General features: G+C 43.9%; 1 protein-coding gene across 2 annotated transcripts in view; it reads right to left on the bottom strand.

Moving 5' to 3' along the window:
• Window positions 1-23067, bottom strand: part of vwf (von Willebrand factor) — a 180131-nt gene that overhangs the window by 117400 nt on the left and 39664 nt on the right. For both annotated transcript variants that reach the window (XM_036973630.1, XM_036973629.1), the window contains exons 17-18: window positions 9703-9800; window positions 9277-9428 (exon numbers count right to left, since the gene is read on the bottom strand). In XM_036973630.1, the coding sequence (XP_036829525.1) occupies window positions 9277-9428; window positions 9703-9800 (250 nt within the window). The remainder of the gene's footprint in view (window positions 1-9276; window positions 9429-9702; window positions 9801-23067) is intronic.

Genomic DNA, 23067 nt, shown 5'->3' with positions numbered 1-23067 from the left:
GTACAGACGAACCTCTGGGGACCACCGTCAGGGTACAGACCAAACTCTGGGGACTAGGGTAAGGGTACACACAAAACTCTGGGGACCAGCGTCAGAATACAGACCAAACTCTGGGGATCCAGGTCAGGATACAGACCAAACTCTGGGGACTAGGGTAAGTGTACAGACCAAACTCTGGGGACCAGGGTCAGGATACAGACCAAACTCTGGGGAGCAGGGTAAGGATACAGACCAAATTCTGGGGACCAGGGTCAGGGTACAGACTAAACTCTAGGGACCAGGATAAGGGTACACACCAAACTCTGGGGACCAGGGTCAGGATACAGACCAAACTCTGGGGAGCAGGGTAAGGATACAGACCAAATTCTGGGGACCAGGGTCAGGGTACAGACTAAACTCTAGGGACCAGGATAAGGGTACACACCAAACTCTGGGGACCAGGGTCAGGATACAGACCAAACTCTGGGGACTAAGGTAAGGGTACAGCCCAAAATCTGTGTGACCAGGGTAAGGGTGCAGACCAAACTCTGGGGACTAGGGTAAGGGTACAGGCCAAACTATGGGGACCATAGTAAGGGTCCGGTTACAGACCTAACTCTGGGTACAAGGGTCAGGGTACAGACCAAACTCTAGGGACTAGGGTAAGGGTACAGTCCAAACTCTCTGGACAAGGGGAAGGGTACAGACCAAACTCTGGGGACCATGGTAAGGGTCAGGTTTCAGACCAAACTCTGGGGACCAGGTTAAGGGACAGGTTACAGACCAAACTCTCGGGACCAGGGTTAGGGTCAGGTTAGAGAACAAACTCTGGGGACCAGGGTCAGGGTACAGACCAACCTCTGGTGACCACGGTCAGGGTACAGACCAAACTCTTGGGACTAGGGTAAGTGTACAGACCAAACTCTGGGGACCAGGGTCAGGATACAGAACAAACTCTGGGGAGCAGGGTAAGGATACAGACCAAATTCTGGGGACCAGGGTCAGGGTACAGACTAAACTCTAGGGACCAGGATAAGGGTACACACCAAACTCTGGGGAACAGGGTCAGGATACAGACCAAACTCTGGGGACTAAGGTAAGGATACAGACCAAACTCTGCGGACCAGGGTCAGTGTAAAGACCAAACTCTGTGGACTAGGATAAGGTTACAGACCAACCTCTGGGGACCAGGGTCAGGGTAGAGACCAACCTCTGGGGACCACGGTCAGGGTACAGACCAAACTCTTGGGGCTAGCGTAAGGGTACAGACCAAACTCTGGGGACCAGGGTCAGGATACAAACCAAACTCTGGGGAGCAGGGTCAGGGTACAGACCAACCTCTGGGGACCACGGTCAGGGTACAGACCAAACTCATGGGGCTAGCGTAAGGGTACAGACCAAACTCTGGGGACCAGGGTCAGGATACAGACCAAACTCTGGGGAGCAGGGTCAGGGTACTGACCAACCTCTGGGGACCACGGTCAGGGTACAGACCAAACTCTGGGGACTAGGGTAAGGGTACAGACCAAACTCCGGGGACCAGCGTCAGGATACAGACCAAACTCTGGGGACCTGGGTCAGGATCCAGACCAAACTCTCTGGACAAGGGTAAGGGTACAGACCAAACTCTGGGGACCATGGTAATGGTCAGGTTACAGACCAAACTCCGGGTACCAGGGTAAGGGACAGGATACAGACCAAACTCTCGGGACCAGGGTTAGGGTCAGGTTACAGAACAAACTCTGGGGACCAGGGTCAGGGTACAGACCAACCTCTGGTGACCACGGTCAGGGTACAGACCAAACTCTGGGGACTAGGGTAAGTGTACAGACCAAACTCTGGGGACCAGGGTCAGGATACAGAACAAACTCTGGGGAGCAGGGTAAGGATACAGACCAAATTCTGGGGACCAGGGTCAGGGTACAGACTAAACTCTAGGGACCAGGATAAGGGTACACACCAAACTCTGGGGAACAGGGTCAGGATACAGACCAAACTCTGGGGACTAAGGTAAGGATACAGACCAAACTCTGCGGACCAGGGTCAGTGTAAAGACCAAACTCTGTGGACTAGGATAAGGTTACAGACCAAACTCTGGGGACCAGGGTCAGGGTAGAGACCAACCTCTGGGGACCACGGTCAGGGTACAGACCAAACTCATGGGGCTAGCGTAAGGGTACAGACCAAACTCTGGGGACCAGGGTCAGGATACAAACCAAACTCTGGGGAGCAGGGTCAGGGTACAGACCAACCTCTGGGGACCACGGTCAGGGTACAGACCAAACTCATGGGGCTAGCGTAAGGGTACAGACCAAACTCTGGGGACCAGGGTCAGGATACAGACAAAACTCTGGGGAGCAGTTAGGGTCAGGTTACAGACCAAACTCTGGGGACTATTGTAAGTGTACAGTCCAAACTCTCTGGACCAGGGTAAGGGTACAGACCTAACTCTGGGGACCAGGGTAAGGGTACAGACCAAACTCTGGGGACCAGGGTCAGAGTACAGACCAAACTCTGGGGACCAGGGTAAGGATACAGACCAAACTCTGGGGACCAGGGTAAGGGGACAGACCAAACTCTGTGGACCACAGTCAGGGTACAGACCAGACTCTGGGGACTAGGGTAAGGGTACAGACCAAACTCTGGGGACCATGGTAAGGGTCCGGTTACAGACCAAACTCTGGGGACTAGGGTAAGGGTCAGGTTACAGACCAAACTCTGGGGACCAGGGTCAGGATACAAACCAAACTCTGGGGACCAGGGTAAGGATACAGACCAAACTCTGGGGACCAGGGTCAGGGTACAGACCAAACTCTGTGGACCAGCGTAAGGGTCAGGTTACAGACCAAACTCTGGGGACAAGGGTCAGGGTACAGACCAAACTCTGGGGACTAGGGTAAGGGTACAGTCCAAACTCTCTGGACCAGGGTCAGGATGCAGACCAAACTCTGGGGACCAGGGTAAGGGTACAGTCCAAACTCTCTGGACCAGGGTAAGGGTACAGGCCAAACTCTGTGGACCAGGGTAAGGGTACATACCAAACTCTGGGGACCAGGGTCAGGGTACAGGCCAAACTCTGGGGACCAGGATAAGGGTACAGACCCAACTCTGGTGACCAGGGTAAGGGTCAGGTTACAGACCAAACTCTGGTACAGACTAAACTCTGGGGACACTGGTCAGGATACAGTCAAAACTCTGGGGAACAGGTTTAAGGTCAGGATACAGACCAACTCTGGGGACCAGGGTCAGGATACAGACCAAACTCTGTGGACCAGGGAAAGGGTACAAACCAAACACTGGGGACCAGGGTCAGGATACGGACAAAACTCTGGGGACCAGGGTAAGGGTACAGACCAAACTCTGTGGACCAGGGTCAGGGTACGGACAAAACTCTGGGGACCAGGGTAAGGGTACAGACCAAACTCTGTGGACCAGGGTTAGGGTGCAGACAAAACTGTGGGGACTAGGGTAAGGGTTCAGTCCAAACTCTGTGGACCAGGGTCAGGGTACACACCAAACTCTGGGGACCAGGAAAAGGGTACAGACAAAACTCTGGGTACCAGGGTCAGGGTACAGACCAAACTCTGGGGACTAGGGTAAGGGTACAGTCCAAACTCTCTGGACCTTGGTAAGGGTACAGACCAAACTCTGTGGACCAGGGTAAGGGTACAGACCAAACTCTGGGGACCAGGGTCAGAGTACAGACCAAACTCTGGGGACCATGGTAAGGGTCAGGTTACAGACCAAACTCTGGGGACCAGGGTAAAGGACAGGTTACAGACCAAACTCTGGGGACCACGGTTAGGGTCAAGTTACAGACCAAACTCTGGGGACCAGTGTCAGGGTACAGACCAAACTCTGGGGACCAGGGTAAGGATACAGACCAAACTCTGGGGACCAGGGTAAGGGGACAGACCAAACTCTGTGGACCACAGTCAGGGTACAGACAAGACTCTGGGGACTAGGGTAAGGGTACAGACCAAACTCTGGGGACCATGGTAAGGGTCCGGTTACAGACCAAACTCTGGGGACTAGGGTAAGGGTCAGGTTACAGACCAAACTCTGGGGACCAGGGTCAGGATACAAACCAAACTCTGGGGACCAGGGTAAGGATACAGACCAAACTCTGGGGACCAGGGTCAGGGTACAGACCGAACTCTGTGGACCAGCGTAAGGGTCAGGTTACAGACCAAACTCTGGGGACAAGGGTCAGGGTACAGACCAAACTCTGGGGACTAGGGTAAGGGTACAGTCCAAACTCTCTGGACCAGGGTCAGGATGCAGACCAAACTCTGGGGACCAGGGTAAGGGTACAGTCCAAACTCTCTGGACCAGGGTAAGGGTACAGGCCAAACTCTGTGGACCAGGGTAAGGGTACATACCAAACTCTGGGGACCAGGGTCAGGGTACAGGCCAAACTCTGGGGACCAGGATAAGGGTACAGACCCAACTCTGGGGAGCAGGGTCAGCGTAGAGACCAAACTCTGGGGACTAGGGTAAGGGTACAGACCAAACTCTGGTGACCAGGGTAAGGGTCAGGTTACAGACCAAACTCTGGTACAGACTAAACTCTGGGGACACTGGTCAGGATACAGTCAAAACTCTGGGGAACAGGTTTAAGGTCAGGATACAGACCAACCCTGGGGACCAGGGTCAGGATACAGACCAAACTCTGTGGACCAGGGAAAGGGTACAAACCAAACACTGGGGACCAGGGTCAGGATACGGACAAAACTCTGGGGACCAGGGTAAGGGTACAGACCAAACTCTGTGGACCAGGGTCAGGGTACGGACAAAACTCTGGGGACCAGGGTAAGGGTACAGACCAAACTCTGTGGACCAGGGTTAGGGTGCAGACAAAACTGTGGGGACTAGGGTAAGGGTTCAGTCCAAACTCTGTGGACCAGGGTCAGGGTACACACCAAACTCTGGGGACCAGGAAAAGGGTACAGACAAAACTCTGGGTACCAGGGTCAGGGTACAGACCAAACTCTGGGGACTAGGGTAAGGTTACAGACCAAACTCTGGGGACCAGGGTCAGGATACAGACCAAACTCTGGGGACTCGGGTCAGGAGACAGACCAAACTCTGGGGACCAGGGTCAGGATACAGACCAAACTCTGTGGATCAGGGTTAAGGGTACAGACCAAACTCTGTGGACCAGGGTTAGGGTCAAGTTACAGACCAAACTCTAGGGACCAGGGTAAGGGTACAGACCAAACTCTGTGGACCAGGGTCAGGGTACGGACAAAACTCTGGGGACCAGGGTAAGGGTACAGACCAAACTCTGTGGACCAGGGTCAGGGTACAGACCAAACTGTGGGGACTAGGGTAAGGGTTCAGTCCAAACTCTGTGGACCAGGGTCAGGGTACACACCAAACTCTGGGGACCAGGAAAAGGGTACAGACAAAACTCTGGGTAGCAGGGTCAGGGTACAGACCAAACTCTGGGGACTAGGGTAAGGGTACAGACCAAACTCTGGGGACCAGGGTCAGGATACAGACCAAACTCTGGGGACCCGTGTCAGGATACAGACCAAACTCCGGGGACCAGGGTCAGAATACTGACCAAACTCTGGGGACCAGAGTAAGTGTACAGACCAAACTCTGGGGACCAGGGTCAGGATACAGACCAAACTCTGGGGACCTGGGTCAGGATACAGACCAAACTCTGGGCACCAGGGTCAGGATACAGACCAAACTCTGGGGACCAGGGTCAGGATACAGACCAAACTCTGGGGACCAGGGTCAGGTTACAGACCAAACTCTGGGGACCAGGGTAAGGGACAGGTTACAGACCAAACTCTCGGGACCAGGGTTAGGGTCAGGTTACAGACCAAACTCTGGGGACCAGGGTCAGGATACAGACCAAACTCTGGGGACCCTGGTCAGGATACAGACCAAACTCTGGGGACCAGGGTCTGGATACAGACCAAACTCTGTGGATCAGGGTTAAGGGTACAGACCAAACTCTGTGGACCAGGGTCAGGGTACAGACCAAACTCTGGGGAGTAGGGTAAGGGTACAGACCAAACTCTGGGGACCATGGTAAGGGTCAGGTTACAGACCAAACTCTGGGGACCACGGTAAGGGACAGGTTACAGACCAAACTCTGGCGACCTGGGTCAGGATACAGACCAAACTCTGGGGACCAGGGTCAGGGTACTGACCAACCTCTGGGGACCACGGTCAGGGTACAGACAAAACTCTGGGGACTAGGGTAAAGGTACAGACCAAACTCCGGGGACCAGCGTCAGGATACAGACCAAACTCTGGAGACCCGGGTCAGCATACAGACCAAACTCTGGGGACCAGGGTCAGGATACAGACCAAACTCTGGGGACCAGGGTCAGGGTAAAGACCAAACTCTGTGAACCAGGATAAGGGTCCAGACCAAACTCTGGGGACCAGGGTCAGGATACAGACCAAACTCTGTGGACCAGGGTAAGGGTACAGACCAAACTCTGTGGACCAGGGTCAGGGTACAGACCAAACTCTGGGGACTAGGGTAAGGGTACAGTCCAAACTCTCTGGACCAGGGTAAGGGTACAGACCAAACTCTGTGGACCAGGGTAAGGGTACAGACCAAACTCTGGGGACCAGGGTCAGGGTACAGACCGAACTCTGGTGACCATGGTAAGGGTCAGGTTACAGACCAAACTCTGGGGACCAGGGTAAGGGACAGGTTACAGACCAAACTCTGGGGACCAGGGTTAGGGTCAAGTTACAGACCAAACTCTGGGGACCAGGGTCAGGTTACAGATCAACCTCTGGGGACCAGGGTAAGGGTACAGATCAAACTCTGTGGACCAGGTTAAGGGTCAGAGTATGTGTGCTGCTGAATCAAATAATCACCTCATCATTAAGCTTTGATTATTTGAATCAGCTGTGTAGTGCTAGGGCAATAACCAAGACTTGCTCCTTGGGGCGGCCCCAGGACCCAGTTTGGGAAACCATGACCTAGAGACAAATTACTGGGTGGCTTAGTATTTCTCTGTAAGGCCTAGACGATCAATAGTTTCTACTGTTCTAATCCATTGTTACTCAGCCCTCTGTGTTTGAGTTTTTGACCACCCTATATTGGTCTCCAGCCCCAAATTTCTAAGGTTCTCCACTATGAGCTCTAAAGTGAACATACAACACAGTGGATCTGTCATCCTTCTGAATGTGGTATAGATGTCATTTAAGTCTGCATTCTAGTTTTGTTTTGTGTCTCTCAATATAGAGTTTGTGACAAACAAGGCACTCAATCATATAATACACATTTACAGTATCCTGTTGGACTTTCTGCCTGATTGGAGCCCCGAATGTCTATTGGACACCAGCGCCTGAGAATAAGATCAGGCGCTGATCTAAAAACCCTGTATTGTAGGTTAGCATATGGTTAACAGTTAACTACCTAAATTGCCAATAGAAGCTGAAACAATCTAGATATAGGCACTTGCCTAGAATGGAAACATCCCTTATGAACACAGCAAAATAGTTCATTACACAAAGCATCATGCCATCATAATGGAATGAAAACATGAAATAAGAAGAAATAAGAATTTAAAGTCATAAGACATGGCCAGATATGGAATTATTAACACATACTAACTACACTACAGCCTCTGAACGAGTGTCAATTTCAGGGTCAGGTTTGGGGATAGTGTTGGGGCCAGGTTGGGGCCAGGTTTGAGCTCAGAGTCAGGGTTGGGTTAGAGGAAAATTTACCTCAAAGAGGACAGGCAATGCAGAGACACATGTTCTCTAATTCTATTGCTCCTAGCAAAACATCTTTATAAAAGTTGTTATGTGAGAGGTAAGAAAACAGCCAAGTCTTAGTAACCTCTAGGTGCTGGGGTTGGGGTTAGGGCAAGGATCAAATGCAAGGCTTAGTAGCTAGGTGCTGGGGTTAGGTTTAAGGTGAAGGCGGGGTTCGAATTAGGGCATGGTTTAAGGTTAAGGTAACAGCTGGTGCAAAGGTTAGGTTCGGGGTTAAGGTTAGGGCCAAGACCTGGTTTTTAACCTCTGTCTAAATGCAATCTTCATGAGTGTTGAGGTCACAGAGAACAACCGAGCAGTACCCTGTCTTCTCCGAACTGTCCGGCAGATGGAGACAGAAGCTCCTATGTGAACTAGCAGTCCACCTGTCTTCTCCAAACTGTCCAGCAGATGGAGACAGAGGCTCCTATCTGAACTAGCAGTCCACCTGTCTTCTCCAAACTGTCCAGCAGATGGAGCCAGAGGCTCCTATATGTCCATGGATTTCTCTAATACTTGTCATTCAGACCTGTGGGATCAATACAACATTTGGAGAAGACAGGGTACTGCTAGTTTGTTCTCTGTGACCTCTACACTCATGAAGATTGCATTTAGACAGACAAAGGAGAAGATTGTGGACTACAGGAAAAAGAGGACTGAGCACGCTCCCATCCTCATCGATGCTGCTACAGTGGAGCAGGTTGAGAGCTTCAAGTTCCTTGGTATCCACATCACCAACAAACTAACATGGTCCAAACACACTAAGACAGTCGTGAAGAGTGCACAACAAAACATATTCCCCCTCAGGACAGTGAAAAGATTTGGCATGGGTCCTCAGATCCTCAAAAGGCTCTACAGCTGCACCATCAAGAGCATCCTGACTGGTTTTATCACTGCATGGTATGCCAACTGCTCGGCCTCCGACCGCAAGGCACTACAGAGGGTAGTGCGAACGGCCCTATACATCACTGGGAAAAGCTTCCTGCCATCCAGGACCTCTATACCAGGCGGTGTCAGAGGAAGGCCCCAAAAATGGTCAAAGGCTCCAGCCATCCTAGTCATAGACTGTTCTCTCTGCTACCTCACAGTAAGCGGTAACGGAGAGCCAAGTCTAGGTCAAAGAGGCTTCTAAACAGCTTCTACCCCTAAGCCATAAGACTCCTGAACACCTAATCAGGGTTGGGGTCAGGGTTAGGGTCAGGGTCGGGTCGGGGTTAGGGTCAAGGATTGAGGTTGCGGTCAGAGCTAGGGTTTGGCTTGGGGTCAGAGTTAGGGTTAGGCTTAGGTTTAGGGTAGGGTTAAGGTCAGGATCAGGTCAGGGTCAGGTCAGGGTTAGGGTCAAGGTCGGGGTTGGGGTTAGGGTTGGGGTCAGAGTTAGGGTTAGGGTCAGGTTAATGGTTAGGGTAAGGGTTAGGGTCAGGACGTGGTTGGGTTTAGGGTGGGGGTTAAGGTTAAGGTTAAGGTTAAGGTTGGAGTTAGTGTCAGGGTAAGGGTCAGGGTTGGGGTTAGGGCCAGGGTTGGGGTTAGGGTTGGGGTTAGGGTCAGTGTACGTACCGTGCCGTTGGGACAGAGACACCCGGGGATACAAGCCAGACTGAGACAGGGTAAGTCCAGATTCTGACAGGTTCTAGAACACTCCAGACCCTCCTCCCCTCCCTCACACCCAACACGCCTCAGAGGGGGGACACAGGTAGCCGCACGGCGCTCTGGACACATAAACACATATAAAGCTCAGGACCTAGAAAGTTATATTGTACGAGAAATTCTACTTTTAAGAATATTACTTTTAACAATATAATAAAATATGTATTACTTTTAACAATATAGTATATATTAATATATAATACTTTTTTAGTTCATGCGGACAGACAGACAGACAGACAGACAGACAGACAGACAGACAGACAGACAGACAGACAGACAGACAGACAAGCACACACACTCACTCAGGTATGCACACGCGACACACACACACAATACCTCTGGAGGGTGGCTGGTTGTCCTGGAAGAACATGTCAGACAGCATAACTCCACTCATCTCAGTAGAGCTGCAGCTCATAGATCCGTTCTCACAGTAACTACACACACACACACACACACACACACACACACACAAACACACATACACACGCACACACACATGTCAGTTTGAGTAAAAGTGTGTTTGAGTGTGTGCTTTATTCTATAGCTAGAGGACTAGAGTCAAGTATAATTTCTGTCTTTATCTGTTGTGGTCTAGAACTGTCTTTATCTATTGTGGTCTAGTACTGTCTTTATCTGTTGTGGTCATGTACTGTCTTTATCTGTTGTGGTCTAGTACTGTCTTTATCTGTTGTGGTCTAGTACTGTCTTTATCTGCTGTGGTCTAGTACTGTCTTTATCTGTTGTGGTCTAGAACTGTCTTTATCTGTTGTGGTCTAGTACTGTCTTTATTTGTTGTGGTCTAGTACTGTCTTTATCTGTTGTGGTCGAGTACTGTCTTTATCTGTTGTGGTCTAGTACTGTCTTTATCTGCTGTGGTCTAGTACTGTCTTTATCTGTTGTTATCTAGTACTGTCTTTATCTGTTGTTGTCTAATACTCTCTTTATCTATGTCGCCTAGAACTGTCTTTATCTGTTGTGGTCTAGTACTGTGTTTATCTGTTGTGGTCTAGTACTGTCTATAGCTGTTGTGGTCTTGTACTGTCTGTCTGTCTTCATCTGTTGTGGTCTAGTACTGTCTTTATCTGATGTGGTCTAGTACTGTCTTTATCTGTTGTGGTCTATTACTGTCTTTATGTGTTGTGGTCTAGTACTGTCTTTATCTGTTGTGTTCTAGTACTGTCTTTATCTGTTATGGTATAGTACTGTCTTTATCTGTTGTGGTATAGTACTGTCTTTATCTGTTGTGGTCTAGTACAGTATGTATCTGTTGTGGTCTAGTACTGTCTTTATTTGTTGTGGTCTAGTACTGTCTTTATCTGTTGTGGTCGAGTACTGTCTTTATCTGTTGTGGTCTAGTACTGTCTTTATCTGCTGTGGTCTAGTACTGTCTTTATCTGTTGTTATCTAGTACTGTCTTTATCTGTTGTTGTCTAATACTCTCTTTATCTATGTCGTCTAGAACTGTCTTTATCTGTTGTGGTCTAGTACTGTGTTTATCTGTTGTGGTCTAGTACTGTCTATAGCTGTTGTGGTCTTGTACTGTCTGTCTGTCTTCATCTGTTGTGGTCTAGTACTGTCTTTATCTGATTTGGTCTAGTACTGTCTTTATCTGTTGTGGTCTATTACTGTCTTTATGTGTTGTGGTCTAGTACTGTCTTTATCTGTTGTGTTCTAGTACTGTCTTTATCTGTTATGGTATAGTACTGTCTTTATCTGTTGTGGTCTAGTACAGTATGTATCTGTTGTGGTCTAGTACTGTCTTTATCTGTTGTGGTCTAGTACCCGTCTTTATCTGCTTTGGTCTAGTACTGTCTTTATTTGTTATGGTCTAGTACTGTCTTTATCTGTTGTGGTCTAGTACTGTCTTTATCTGTTGTGGTCTAGTACTGTCTTTATCTGTTGTGGTCTAGTACTGTCTTTATCTGTTGTGGTCTAGAACTGTCTTTATTTGTTGTGGTCTAGTACTGTCTTTATCTGTTGTGGTCGAGTACTGTCTTTATCTGTTATGGTCTTGTACTGTCTTTCTGTCTTTATCTGTTGTGGTCTAGTACTGTCTTTCTGTCTTTATCTGTTGTGGTCCATTACTGTCTTTTTTTTGTTGTCGCCTAGTACTGTCTTTATCTGTTGTGGCCTAGTACTGTCTATACCTGTTGTGGTCTTGTACTGTCTGTCTGTCTTTATCTGTTGTGGTATAGTACTGTCTTTCTGTCTTCATCTGTTGTGATCTAGTACTGTCTTTATCTGTTGTGGTCTAGTACTGTCTTTATCTGTTGTGGTCTAGTACTGTCTTTATCTGTTGTTATCTAGTACTGTCTTTATCTGTTGTTGTCTAATACTCTCTTTATCTATGTCGCCTAGAACTGTCTTTATCTGTTGTGGTCTAGTACTGTGTTTATCTGTTGTGGTCTAGTACTGTCTATAGCTGTTGTGGTCTTGTACTGTCTGTCTGTCTTCATCTGTTGTGGTCTAGTACTGTCTTTATCTGATGTGGTCTAGTACTGTCTTTATCTGTTGTGGTCTATTACTGTCTTTATGTGTTGTGGTCTAGTACAGTCTTTATCTGTTGTGTTCTATTACTGTCTTTATCTGTTGTGGTCTAGTACTGTGTTTATCTGTTGTGGTCTAGTACTGTCTATAGCTGTTGTGGTCTTGTACTGTCTGTCTGTCTTCATCTCTTGTGGTCTAGTACTGTCTTTATCTGATGTGGTCTAGTACTGTCTTTATCTGTTGTGGTCTATTACTGTCTTTATCTGTTGTGGTCTAGTACTGTCTTTATCTGTTGTGGTCTAGTACTGTCTTTATCTGTTGTTATCTAGTACTGTCTTTATCTGTTGTTGTCTAATACTCTCTTTATCTATGTCGCCTAGAACTGTCTTTATCTGTTGTGGTCTAGTACTGTGTTTATCTGTTGTGGTCTAGTACTGTCTATAGCTGTTGTGGTCTTGTACTGTCTGTCTGTCTTCATCTGTTGTGGTCTAGTACTGTCTTTATCTGATGTGGTCTAGTACTGTCTTTATCTGTTGTGGTCTATTACTGTCTTTATGTGTTGTGGTCTAGTACAGTCTTTATCTGTTGTGTTCTATTACTGTCTTTATCTGTTGTGGTCTAGTACTGTGTTTATCTGTTGTGGTCTAGTACTGTCTATAGCTGTTGTGGTCTTGTACTGTCTGTCTGTCTTCATCTCTTGTGGTCTAGTACTGTCTTTATCTGATGTGGTCTAGTACTGTCTTTATCTGTTGTGGTCTATTACTGTCTTTATGTGTTGTGGTCTAGTACTGTCTTTATCTGTTGTGTTCTAGTACTGTCTTTATCTGTTATGGTATAGTACTGTCTTTATCTGTTGTGGTCTAGTACAGTCTGTATCTGTTGTGGTCTAGTACTGTCTTTATCTGTTGTGGTCTAGTACTGTCTTTATCTGTTGTGGTCTAGTACTGTCTTTATTTGTTGTGTTCTGGTACTGTCTTTATCTGTTGTGGTCTAGTACTGTCTTTATCTGTTGTGGTCTAGTACTGTCTTTATCTGTTGTGGTCTAGTACTGTCTTTATCTGTTGTGGTCTAGTACTGTCTTTATCTGTTGTGGTCTTGTACTGTCTTTATCTGTTGTGGTCTAGTACTGTCTTTATCTGTTGTGGTCTAGTACTGTCTTTATCTGTTGTGGTCTAGTACTGTCTTTATCTGTTGTGGTCTAGTACTGTCTTTCTGTCTTTATCTGTTGTGGTCTAATACTGTCTTTATATGTTGTGGTCTAGTACAGTCTGTATCTGTTGTGGTCTAGTACTGCCTTTATCTGTTGTGGTCTAGTACTTTCTTTATCTGTTGTGGTCTAGTACTGTCTTTATCTGTTGTGGTCTAGTACTGTCTTTATCTGTTGTGGTCATGTACTGTCTTTATCTGTTGTGGTCTAGTACTGTCTTTATCTGTTGTGGTCTAGTACTGTCTTTATCTGATGTGGTCTAGTACTGTCTTTATCTGTTGTGGTCTAGTACTGTCTTTATCTGTTGTGGTCTAGTACTGTCTTTATCTGTTGTGGTCTAGTACAGTCTGTATCTGTTGTGGTCTAGTACTGTCTTTATCTGTTGTGGTCTAGTACTGTCTTTATCTGTTGTGGTCTAGTACTGTCTTTTTGTGTTGTGGTCTAGTACTGTCTTTATCTGTTGTGTTCTAGTACTGTCTTTATCTGTTATGGTATAGTACTGTCTTTATCTGTTGTGGTCTAGTACAGTCTTTCTGTCTTTATCTGTTGTGGAATAGTACTGTCTTTATCTGATGTGGTCTAGTACTGTCTTTATCTGTTGTGGTCTATTACTGTCTTTTTGTGTTGTGGTCTAGTACTGTCTTTATCTGTTGTGTTCTAGTACTGTCTTTATCTGTTATGGTATAGTACTGTCTTTATCTGTTGTGGTCTAGTACAGTCTGTATCTGTTGTGGTCTAGTACTGTCTTTATCTGTTGTGGTCTAGTACTGTCTTTATCTGTTTTGGTCTAGTACTGTCTTTATTTGTTGTGTTATGGTACTGTCTTTATCTGTTGTGGTCTAGTACTGTCTTTATCTGTTGTGGTCTAGTACTGTCTTTATCTGTTGTGGTCTAGTACTGTCTTTATCTGTTGTGGTCTAGTACTGTCTTTATCTGTTGTGGTCTTGTACTGTCTTTATCTGTTGTGGTCTAGTACTGTCTTTATCTGTTGTGGTCTAGTACTGTCTTTATCTGTTGTGGTCTAGTACTGTCTTTATCTGTTGTGTTCTAGTACTGTCTTTATCTGTTATGGTATAGTACTGTCTTTATCTGTTGTGGTCTAGTACAGTCTGTATCTGTTGTGGTCTAGTACTGTCTTTATCTGTTGTGGTCTAGTACTGTCTTTATCTGTTGTGGTCTAGTACTGTCTTTATTTGTTGTGTTATGGTACTGTCTTTATCTGTTGTGGTCTAGTACTGTCTTTATCTGTTGTGGTCTAGTACTGTCTTTATCTGTTGTGGTCTAGTACTGTCTTTATCTGTTGTGGTCTAGTACTGTCTTTATCTGTTGTGGTCTTGTACTGTCTTTATCTGTTGTGGTCTAGTACTGTCTTTATCTGTTGTGGTCTAGTACTGTCTTTATCTGTTGTGGTCTAGTACTGTCTTTATCTGTTGTGGTCTAATACTGTCTTTATCTGTTGTGATCTAGTACAGTCTGTATCTGTTGTGGTCTAGTACTGTCTTTATCTGTTGTGGTCTAGTACTTTCTTTATCTGTTGTGGTCTAGTACTGTCTTTATCTGTTGTGGTCTAGTACTGTCTTTATCTGTTGTGGTCATGTACTGTCTTTATCTGTTGTGGTCTAGTACTGTCTTTATCTGTTGTGGTCTAGTACTGTCTTTATCTGCTGTGGTCTAGTACTGTCTTTATCTGTTGTGGTCTAGTACTGTCTGTCTGTCTTTATCTGTTGTGGTATAGTACTGTCTTTCTGTCTTTATCTGTTGTGGTCTAGTACTGTCTTTATCTGTTGTGGTCTAGTACTGTCTTTATCTGTTGTGGTCTAGTACTGTCTTTATCTGTTGTGTTCTAGTACTGTCTGTCTGTCTTTATCTGTTGTGGTATAGTACTGTCTTTCTGTCTTTATCTGTTGTGATCTAGTACTGTCTTTATCTGTTGTGGTCTAGTACTGTCTTTATCTGTTGTGGTCTAGTACTGTCTTTATCTGTTGTGGTCTAGTACTGTCTTTATCTGTTGTTATCTGGTACTGTCTTTATCTGTTGTTGTCTAATACTCTCTTTATCTATGTCGCCTAGAACTGTCTTTATCTGTTGTGGTCTAGTACTGTGTTTATCTGTTGTGGTCTAGTACTGTCTATAGCTGTTGTGGTCTTGTACTGTCTGTCTGTCTTCATCTGCTGTGGTCTAGTACTGTCTTTATCTAATGTGGTCTAGTACTGTCTTTATCTGTTGTGGTCTATTACTGTCTTTATGTGTTGTGGTCTAGTACTGTCTTTATCTGTTGTGTTCTAGTACTGTGTTTATCTGTTATGGTATAATACTGTCTTTATCTGTTGTGGTCTAGTACAGTCTGTATCTGTTGTGGTCTAGTACTGTCTTTATCTGTTGTGGTCTAGTACTGTCTTTATCTGTTGTGGTCTAGTACTGTCTTTATTTGTTGTGGTCTAGTACTGCCTTTATCTGTTGTGGTCTAGTACTGTCTTTATCTGTTGTGGTCTAGTACTGTCTTTATCTGTTGTGGTCTAGTACTGTCTTTATCTGTTGTGGTCTAGTACTGTCTTTATCTGTTGTGGTCTAGTACTGTCTTTATCTGTTGTGTTCTAGTACTGTCTTTATCTGTTGTGGTCTAGTACTGTCTTTATCTGCTGTGGTCTAGTACTGTCTTTATCTGTTGTGTTCTAGTACTGTCTTTATCTGTTGTGGTCTAGTACTGTCTTTATCTGTTATGGTATAGTACTGTCTTTATCTGTTGTGGTCTAGTACAGTCTTTCTGTCTTTATCTGTTGTGGTCCATTACTGTCTTTTTTTGTTGTCGCCTAGTACTGTCTTTATCTGTTGTGGCCTAGTACTGTCTATACCTGTTGTGGTCTTGTACTGTCTGTCTGTCTTTATCTGTTGTGGTATAGTACTGTCTTTCTGTCTTTATCTGTTGTGGTCTAGTACTGTCTTTATCTGTTGTGGTCTAGTACTGTCTTTATCTGTTGTGGTCTAGTACTGTCTTTATCTGTTGTTATCTAGTACTGTCTTTATCTGTTGTGGTCGAGTACTGTCTTTATCTGTTATGGTCTTGTACTGTCTTTCTGTCTTTATCTGTTGTTGTCTAATACTCTCTTTATCTATGTCACCTAGAACTGTCTTTATCTGTTGTGGTCTAGTACTGTGTTTATCTGTTGTGGTCTTGTACTGTCTGTCTGTCTTCATCTGTTGTGGTCTAGTACTGTCTTTATCTGATGTGGTCTAGTACCGTCTTTATCTGTTGTGGTCTATTACTGTCTTTATGTGTTGTGGTCTAGTACTGTCTTTATCTGTTGTGGTCTAGTACTGTGTTTATCTGTTGTGGTCTAGTACTGTCTATAGCTGTTGTGGTCTTGTACTGTCTTTATCTGTTGTGGTCTAGTACTGTCTTTATCTGTTGTGTTCTAGTACTGTCTTTATCTGTTGTGGTCTAGTACTGTCTTTATCTGCTGTGGTCTAGTACTGTCTTTATCTGTTGTGGTCTAGTACTGTGTTTATCTGTTGTGGTCTAGTACTGTCTATAGCTGTTGTGGTCTTGTACTGTCTGTCTGTCTTCATCTGTTGTGGTCTAGTACAGTCTGTATCTGTTGTGGTCTAGTACTGTCTTTATCTGTTGTGGTCTAGTACTGTCTTTATCTGTTGTGGTCTAGTACTGTCTTTATCTGGTGTGGTCTAGTACTGTCTTTATCTGTTGTGTTCTAGTACTGTCTTTATCTGTTGTGGTCTAGTACTGTCTTTATCTGCTGTGGTCTAGTACTGTCTTTATCTGTTGTGTTCTAGTACTGTCTTTATCTGTTGTGGTCTAGTACTGTCTTTATCTGTTATGGTATAGTACTGTCTTTATCTGTTGTGGTCTAGTACAGTCTTTCTGTCTTTATCTGTTGTGGTCCATTACTGTCTTTTTTTGTTGTCGCCTAGTACTGTCTTTATCTGTTGTGGCCTAGTACTGTCTATACCTGTTGTGGTCTTGTACTGTCTGTCTGTCTTTATCTGTTGTGGTATAGTACTGTCTTTCTGTCTTTATCTGTTGTGGTCTAGTACTGTCTTTATCTGTTGTGGTCTAGTACTGTCTTTATCTGTTGTGGTCTAGTACTGTCTTTATCTGTTGTTATCTAGTACTGTCTTTATCTGTTGTGGTCGAGTACTGTCTTTATCTGTTATGGTCTTGTACTGTCTTTCTGTCTTTATCTGTTGTTGTCTAATACTCTCTTTATCTATGTCGCCTAGAACTGTCTTTATCTGTTGTGGTCTAGTACTGTGTTTATCTGTTGTGGTCTTGTACTGTCTGTCTGTCTTCATCTGTTGTGGTCTAGTACTGTCTTTATCTTATGTGGTCTAGTACCGTCTTTATCTGTTGTGGTCTATTACTGTCTTTATGTGTTGTGGTCTAGTACTGTCTTTATCTGTTGTGGTCTAGTACTGTGTTTATCTGTTGTGGTCTAGTACTGTCTATAGCTGTTGTGGTCTTGTACTGTCTTTATCTGTTGTGGTCTAGTACTGTCTTTATCTGTTGTGTTCTAGTACTGTCTTTATCTGTTGTGGTCTAGTACTGTCTTTATCTGCTGTGGTCTAGTACTGTCTTTATCTGTTGTGGTCTAGTACTGTGTTTATCTGTTGTGGTCTAGTACTGTCTATAGCTGTTGTGGTCTTGTACTGTCTGTCTGTCTTCACCTGTTGTGGTCTAGTACAGTCTGTATCTGTTGTGGTCTAGTACTGTCTTTATCTGTTGTGGTCTAGTACTTTCTTTATCTGTTGTGGTCTAGTACTGTCTTTATCTGTTGTGGTCTAGTACTGTCTTTATCTGTTGTGGTCATGTACTGTCTTTATCTGTTGTGGTCTAGTACTGTCTTTATCTGTTGTGGTCTAGTAAAGTCTTTATCTGTTGTGGTCTAGTACTGTCTTTATCTGTTGTGTTCTAGTACTGTCTTTATCTGTTGTGGTCTAGTACTGTCTTTATCTGCTGTGGTCTAGTACTGTCTTTATCTGTTGTGTTCTAGTACTGTCTTTATCTGTTGTGGTCTAGTACTGTCTTTATCTGTTATGGTATAGTACTGTCTTTATCTGTTGTGGTCTAGTACAGTCTCTCTGTCTTTATCTGTTGTGGTCCATTACTGTCTTTTTTTGTTGTCGCCTAGTACTGTCTTTATCTGTTGTGGCCTAGTACTGTCTATACCTGTTGTGGTCTTGTACTGTCTGTCTGTCTTTATCTGTTGTGGTATAGTACTGTCTTTCTGTCTTTATCTGTTGTGGTCTAGTACTGTCTTTATCTGTTGTGGTCTAGTACTGTCTTTATCTGTTGTGGTCTAGTACTGTCTTTATCTGTTGTTATCTAATACTGTCTTTATCTGTTGTGGTCGAGTACTGTCTTTATCTGTTATGGTCTTGTACTGTCTTTCTGTCTTTATCTGTTGTTGTCTAATACTCTCTTTATCTATGTCGCCTAGAACTGTCTTTATCTGTTGTGGTCTAGTACTGTGTTTATCTGTTGTGGTCTAGTACTGTCTATAGCTGTTGTGGTCTTGTACTGTCTGTCTGTCTTCATCTGTTGTGGTCTAGTACTGTCTTTATCTGATGTGGTCTAGTACTGTCTTTATCTGTTGTGGTCTAGTACTGTCTTTATCTGTTGTTATCTAATACTGTCTTTATCTGTTGTGTTCTAGTACTGTCTTTATCTGTTGTGGTCTAGTACTGTCTTTATCTGCTGTGGTCTAGTACTGTCTTTATCTGTTGTGTTCTAGTACTGTCTTTATCTGTTGTGGTCTAGTACTGTCTTTATCTGTTATGGTATAGTACTGTCTTTATCTGTTGTGGTCTAGTACAGTCTCTCTGTCTTTATCTGTTGTGGTCCATTACTGTCTTTTTTTGTTGTCGCCTAGTACTGTCTTTATCTGTTGTGGCCTAGTACTGTCTATACCTGTTGTGGTCTTGTACTGTCTGTCTGTCTTTATCTGTTGTGGTATAGTACTGTCTTTCTGTCTTTATCTGTTGTGGTCTAGTACTGTCTTTATCTGTTGTGGTCTAGTACTGTCTTTATCTGTTGTGGTCTAGTACTGTCTTTATCTGTTGTTATCTAGTACTGTCTTTATCTGTTGTGGTCGAGTACTGTCTTTATCTGTTATGGTCTTGTACTGTCTTTCTGTCTTTATCTGTTGTTGTCTAATACTCTCTTTATCTATGTCGCCTAGAACTGTCTTTATCTGTTGTGGTCTAGTACTGTGTTTATCTGTTGTGGTCTAGTACTGTCTTTATCTGTTGTGGTCTAGTACTGTCTTTATTTGTTGTGGTCTAGTACTGTCTTTATCTGTTGTGGTCGAGTACTGTCTTTATCTGTTATGGTCTTGTACTGTCTTTCTGTCTTTATCTGTTGTGGTCTAGTACTGTCTTTCTGTCTTTCTCTGTTGTGGTCCATTACTGTCTTTTTTTGTTGTCGCCTCGTACTGTCTTTATCTGTTGTGGCCTAGTACTGTCTATACCTGTTGTGGTCTTGTACTGTCTGTCTGTCTTCATCTGTTGTGGTCTAGTACTGTCTTTATCTGATGTGGTCTAGTACTGTCTTTATCTGTTGTGGTCTATTACTGTCTTTATGTGTTGTGGTCTAGTACTGTCTTTATCTGTTGTGTTCTAGTACTGTCTTTATCTGTTGTGGTCTAGTACTGTGTTTATCTGTTGTGGTCTATTACTGTCTATAGCTGTTGTGGTCTTGTACTGTCTGTCTGTCTTCATCTGTTGTGGTCTAGTACTGTCTTTATCTGATGTGGTCTAGTACTGTCTTTATCTGTTGTGGTCTATTACTGTCTTTATGTGTTGTGGTCTAGTACTGTCTTTATCTGTTGTGTTCTAGTACTGTCTTTATCTGTTATGGTATAGTACTGTCTTTATCTGTTGTGGTCTAGTACAGTCTGTATCTGTTGTGGTCTAGTACTGTCTTTATCTTTTGTGGTCTAGTACTGTCTTTATCTGTTGTGGTCTAGTACTGTCTTTATTTGTTGTGGTCTAGTACTGTCTTTATCTGTTGTGGTCTAGTACTTTCTTTATCTGTTGTGGTCTAGTACTGTCTTTATCTGTTGTGGTCTAGTACTGTCATTATCTGTTGTGGTCTAGTACTGTCTTTATTTGTTGTGGTCTAGTACTGTCTTTATCTGTTGTGGTCGAGTACTGTCTTTATCTGTTATGGTCTTGTACTGTCTTTCTGTCTTCATCTGTTGTGGTCTAGTACTATCTTTCTGTCTTTATCTGTTGTGGTCCATTACTGTCTTTTTTTGTTGTCGCCTAGTACTGTCTTTATCTGTTGTGGCCTAGTACTGTCTATACCTGTTGTGGTCTTGTACTGTCTGTCTGTCTGTCTTTATCTGTTGTGGTATAGTACTGTCTTTCTGTCTTTATCTGTTGTGATCTAGTACTGTCTTTATCTGTTGTGGTCTAGTACTGTCTTTATCTGTTGTGGTCTAGTACTGTCTTTATCTGTTGTGGTCTAGTACTGTCTTTATCTGTTGTTATCTAGTACTGTCTTTATCTGTTGTTGTCTAATACTCTCTTTATCTATGTCGCCTAGAACTGTCTTTATCTGTTGTGGTCTAATACTGTGTTTATCTGTTGTGGTCTAGTACTGTCTATAGCTGTTGTGGTCTTGTACTGTCTGTCTGTCTGCATCTGTTGTGGTCTAGTACTGTCTTTATCTGATGTGGTCTAGTACTGTCTTTATCTGTTGTGGTCTATTACTGTCTTTATGTGTTGTGGTCTAGTACTGTCTTTATCTGTTGTGTTCTAGTACTGTCTTTATCTGTTATGGTATAGTACTGTCTTTATCTGTTGTGGTCTAGTACAGTCTGTATCTGTTGTGGTCTAGTACTGTCTTTATCTGTTGTGGTCTAGTACTGTCTTTATCTGTTGTGGTCTAGTACTGTCTTTATTTGTTGTGGTCTAGTACTGTCTTTTTCTGTTGTGGTCTAGTACTGTCTTTATCTGTTGTGGTCTAGTACTGTCTTTATCTGTTGTGGTCTAGTACTGTCTTTATCTGTTGTGGTCTAGTACTGTCTTTATCTGTTGTGGTCTAGTACTGTCTTTATCTGTTGTGGTCTAGTACTGTCTTTATCTGTTGTGGTCTAGTACTGTCTTTATCTGTTGTGGTCTAGTACTGTCTTTATCTGTTGTGTTCTAGTACTGTCTTTATCTGTTGTGGTCTTGTACTGTCTTTATCTGCTGTGGTCTAGTACTGTCTTTATCTGTTGTGGTCTAGTACTGTCTTTATCTGCTGTGGTCTAGTACTGTCTGTATCTGTTGTGGTCTAGTACTGTCTTTATCTGTTGTGGTCTAGTACTGTCTGTCTGTCTTTATCTGTTGTGGTATAGTACTGTCTTTCTGTCTTTATCTGTTGTGGTCTAGTACTGTCTTTATCTGTTGTGGTCTAGTACTGTCTTTATCTGTTGTGGTCTAGTACTGTCTTTATCTGTTGTGTTCTAGTACTGTCTGTCTGTCTTTATCTGTTGTGTTATAGTACTGTCTTTCTGTCTTTATCTGATGTGATCTAGTACTGTCTTTATCTGTTGTGGTCTAGTACTGTCTTTATCTGTTGTGGTCTAGTACTGTCTTTATCTGTTGTGGTCTAGTACTGTCTTTATCTGTTGTTATCTAGTACTGTCTTTATCTGTTGTTGTCTAATACTCTCTTTATCTATGTCGCCTAGAACTGTCTTTATCTGTTGTGGTCTAGTACTGTGTTTATCTGTTGTGGTCTAGTACTGTCTATAGCTGTTGTGGTCTTGTACTGTCTGTCTGTCTTCATCTGTTGTGGTCTAGTACTGTCTTTATCTGATGTGGTCTAGTACTGTCTTTATCTGTTGTGGTCTATTACTGTCTTTTTGTGTTGTGGTCTAGTACTGTCTTTATCTGTTGTGTTCTAGTACTGTGTTTATCTGTTATGGTATAGTACTGTCTTTATCTGTTGTGGTCTAGTACAGTCTGTATCTGTTGTGGTCTAGTACTGTTATCTGTTGTGGTCTAGTACTGTCTTTATCTGTTGTGGTCTAGTACTGTCTTTATTTGTTGTGGTCTAGTACTGTCTTTATCTGTTGTGGTCTAGTACTGTCTTTATCTGTTGTGGTCTAGTACTGTCTTTATCTGTTGTGGTCTAGTACTGTCTTTATCTGTTGTGGTCTAGTACTGTCTTTATCTGTTGTGGTCTAGTACTGTCTTTATCTGTTGTGGTCTAGTAGTGTCTTTATCTGTTGTGGTCTAGTACTGTCTTTATCTGTTGTGGTCTAGTACTGTCTTTATCTGTTGTGTTCTAGTACTGTCTTTATCTGTTGTGGTCTAGTACTGTCTTTATCTGCTGTGGTCTAGTACTGTCTTTATCTGTTGTGGTCTAGTACTGTCTTTCTCTGTTGTGGTCTAGTACTGTCTGTCTGTCTTTATCTGTTGTGGTATAGTACTGTCTTTCTGTCTTTATCTGTTGTGGTCTAGTACTGTCTTTATCTGTTGTGGTCTAGTACTGTCTTTATCTGTTGTGGTCTAGTACTGTCTTTATCTGCTGTGGTCTAGTACTGTCTGTATCTGTTGTGGTCTAGTACTGTCTTTATCTGTTGTGGTCTAGTACTGTCTGTCTGTCTTTATCTGTTGTGGTATAGTACTGTCTTTATCTGTTGTGGTCTAGTACTGTCTTTATCTGTTGTGGTCTAGTACTGTCTTTATCTGTTGTGTTCTAGTACTGTCTGTCTGTCTTTATCTGTTGTGTTATAGTACTGTCTTTCTGTCTTTATCTGTTGTGATCTAGTACTGTCTTTATCTGTTGTGGTCTAGTACTGTCTTTATCTGTTGTGGTCTAGTACTGTCTTTATCTGTTGTGGTCTAGTACTGTCTTTATCTGTTGTTATCTAGTACTGTCTTTATCTGTTGTTGTCTAATACTCTCTTTATCTATGTCGCCTAGAACTGTCTTTATCTGTTGTGGTCTAGTACTGTGTTTATCTGTTGTGGTCTAGTACTGTCTATAGCTGTTGTGGTC

The sequence above is a fragment of the Oncorhynchus mykiss genome, unplaced genomic scaffold (assembly GCF_013265735.2).
Source record: "Oncorhynchus mykiss isolate Arlee unplaced genomic scaffold, USDA_OmykA_1.1 un_scaffold_277, whole genome shotgun sequence".
Classification (NCBI taxonomy): Eukaryota; Metazoa; Chordata; class Actinopteri; order Salmoniformes; family Salmonidae; genus Oncorhynchus; species Oncorhynchus mykiss.
Note: the sequence above shows the minus strand (reverse complement) of the source record. Positions and strands in the feature narration are given on the sequence as shown.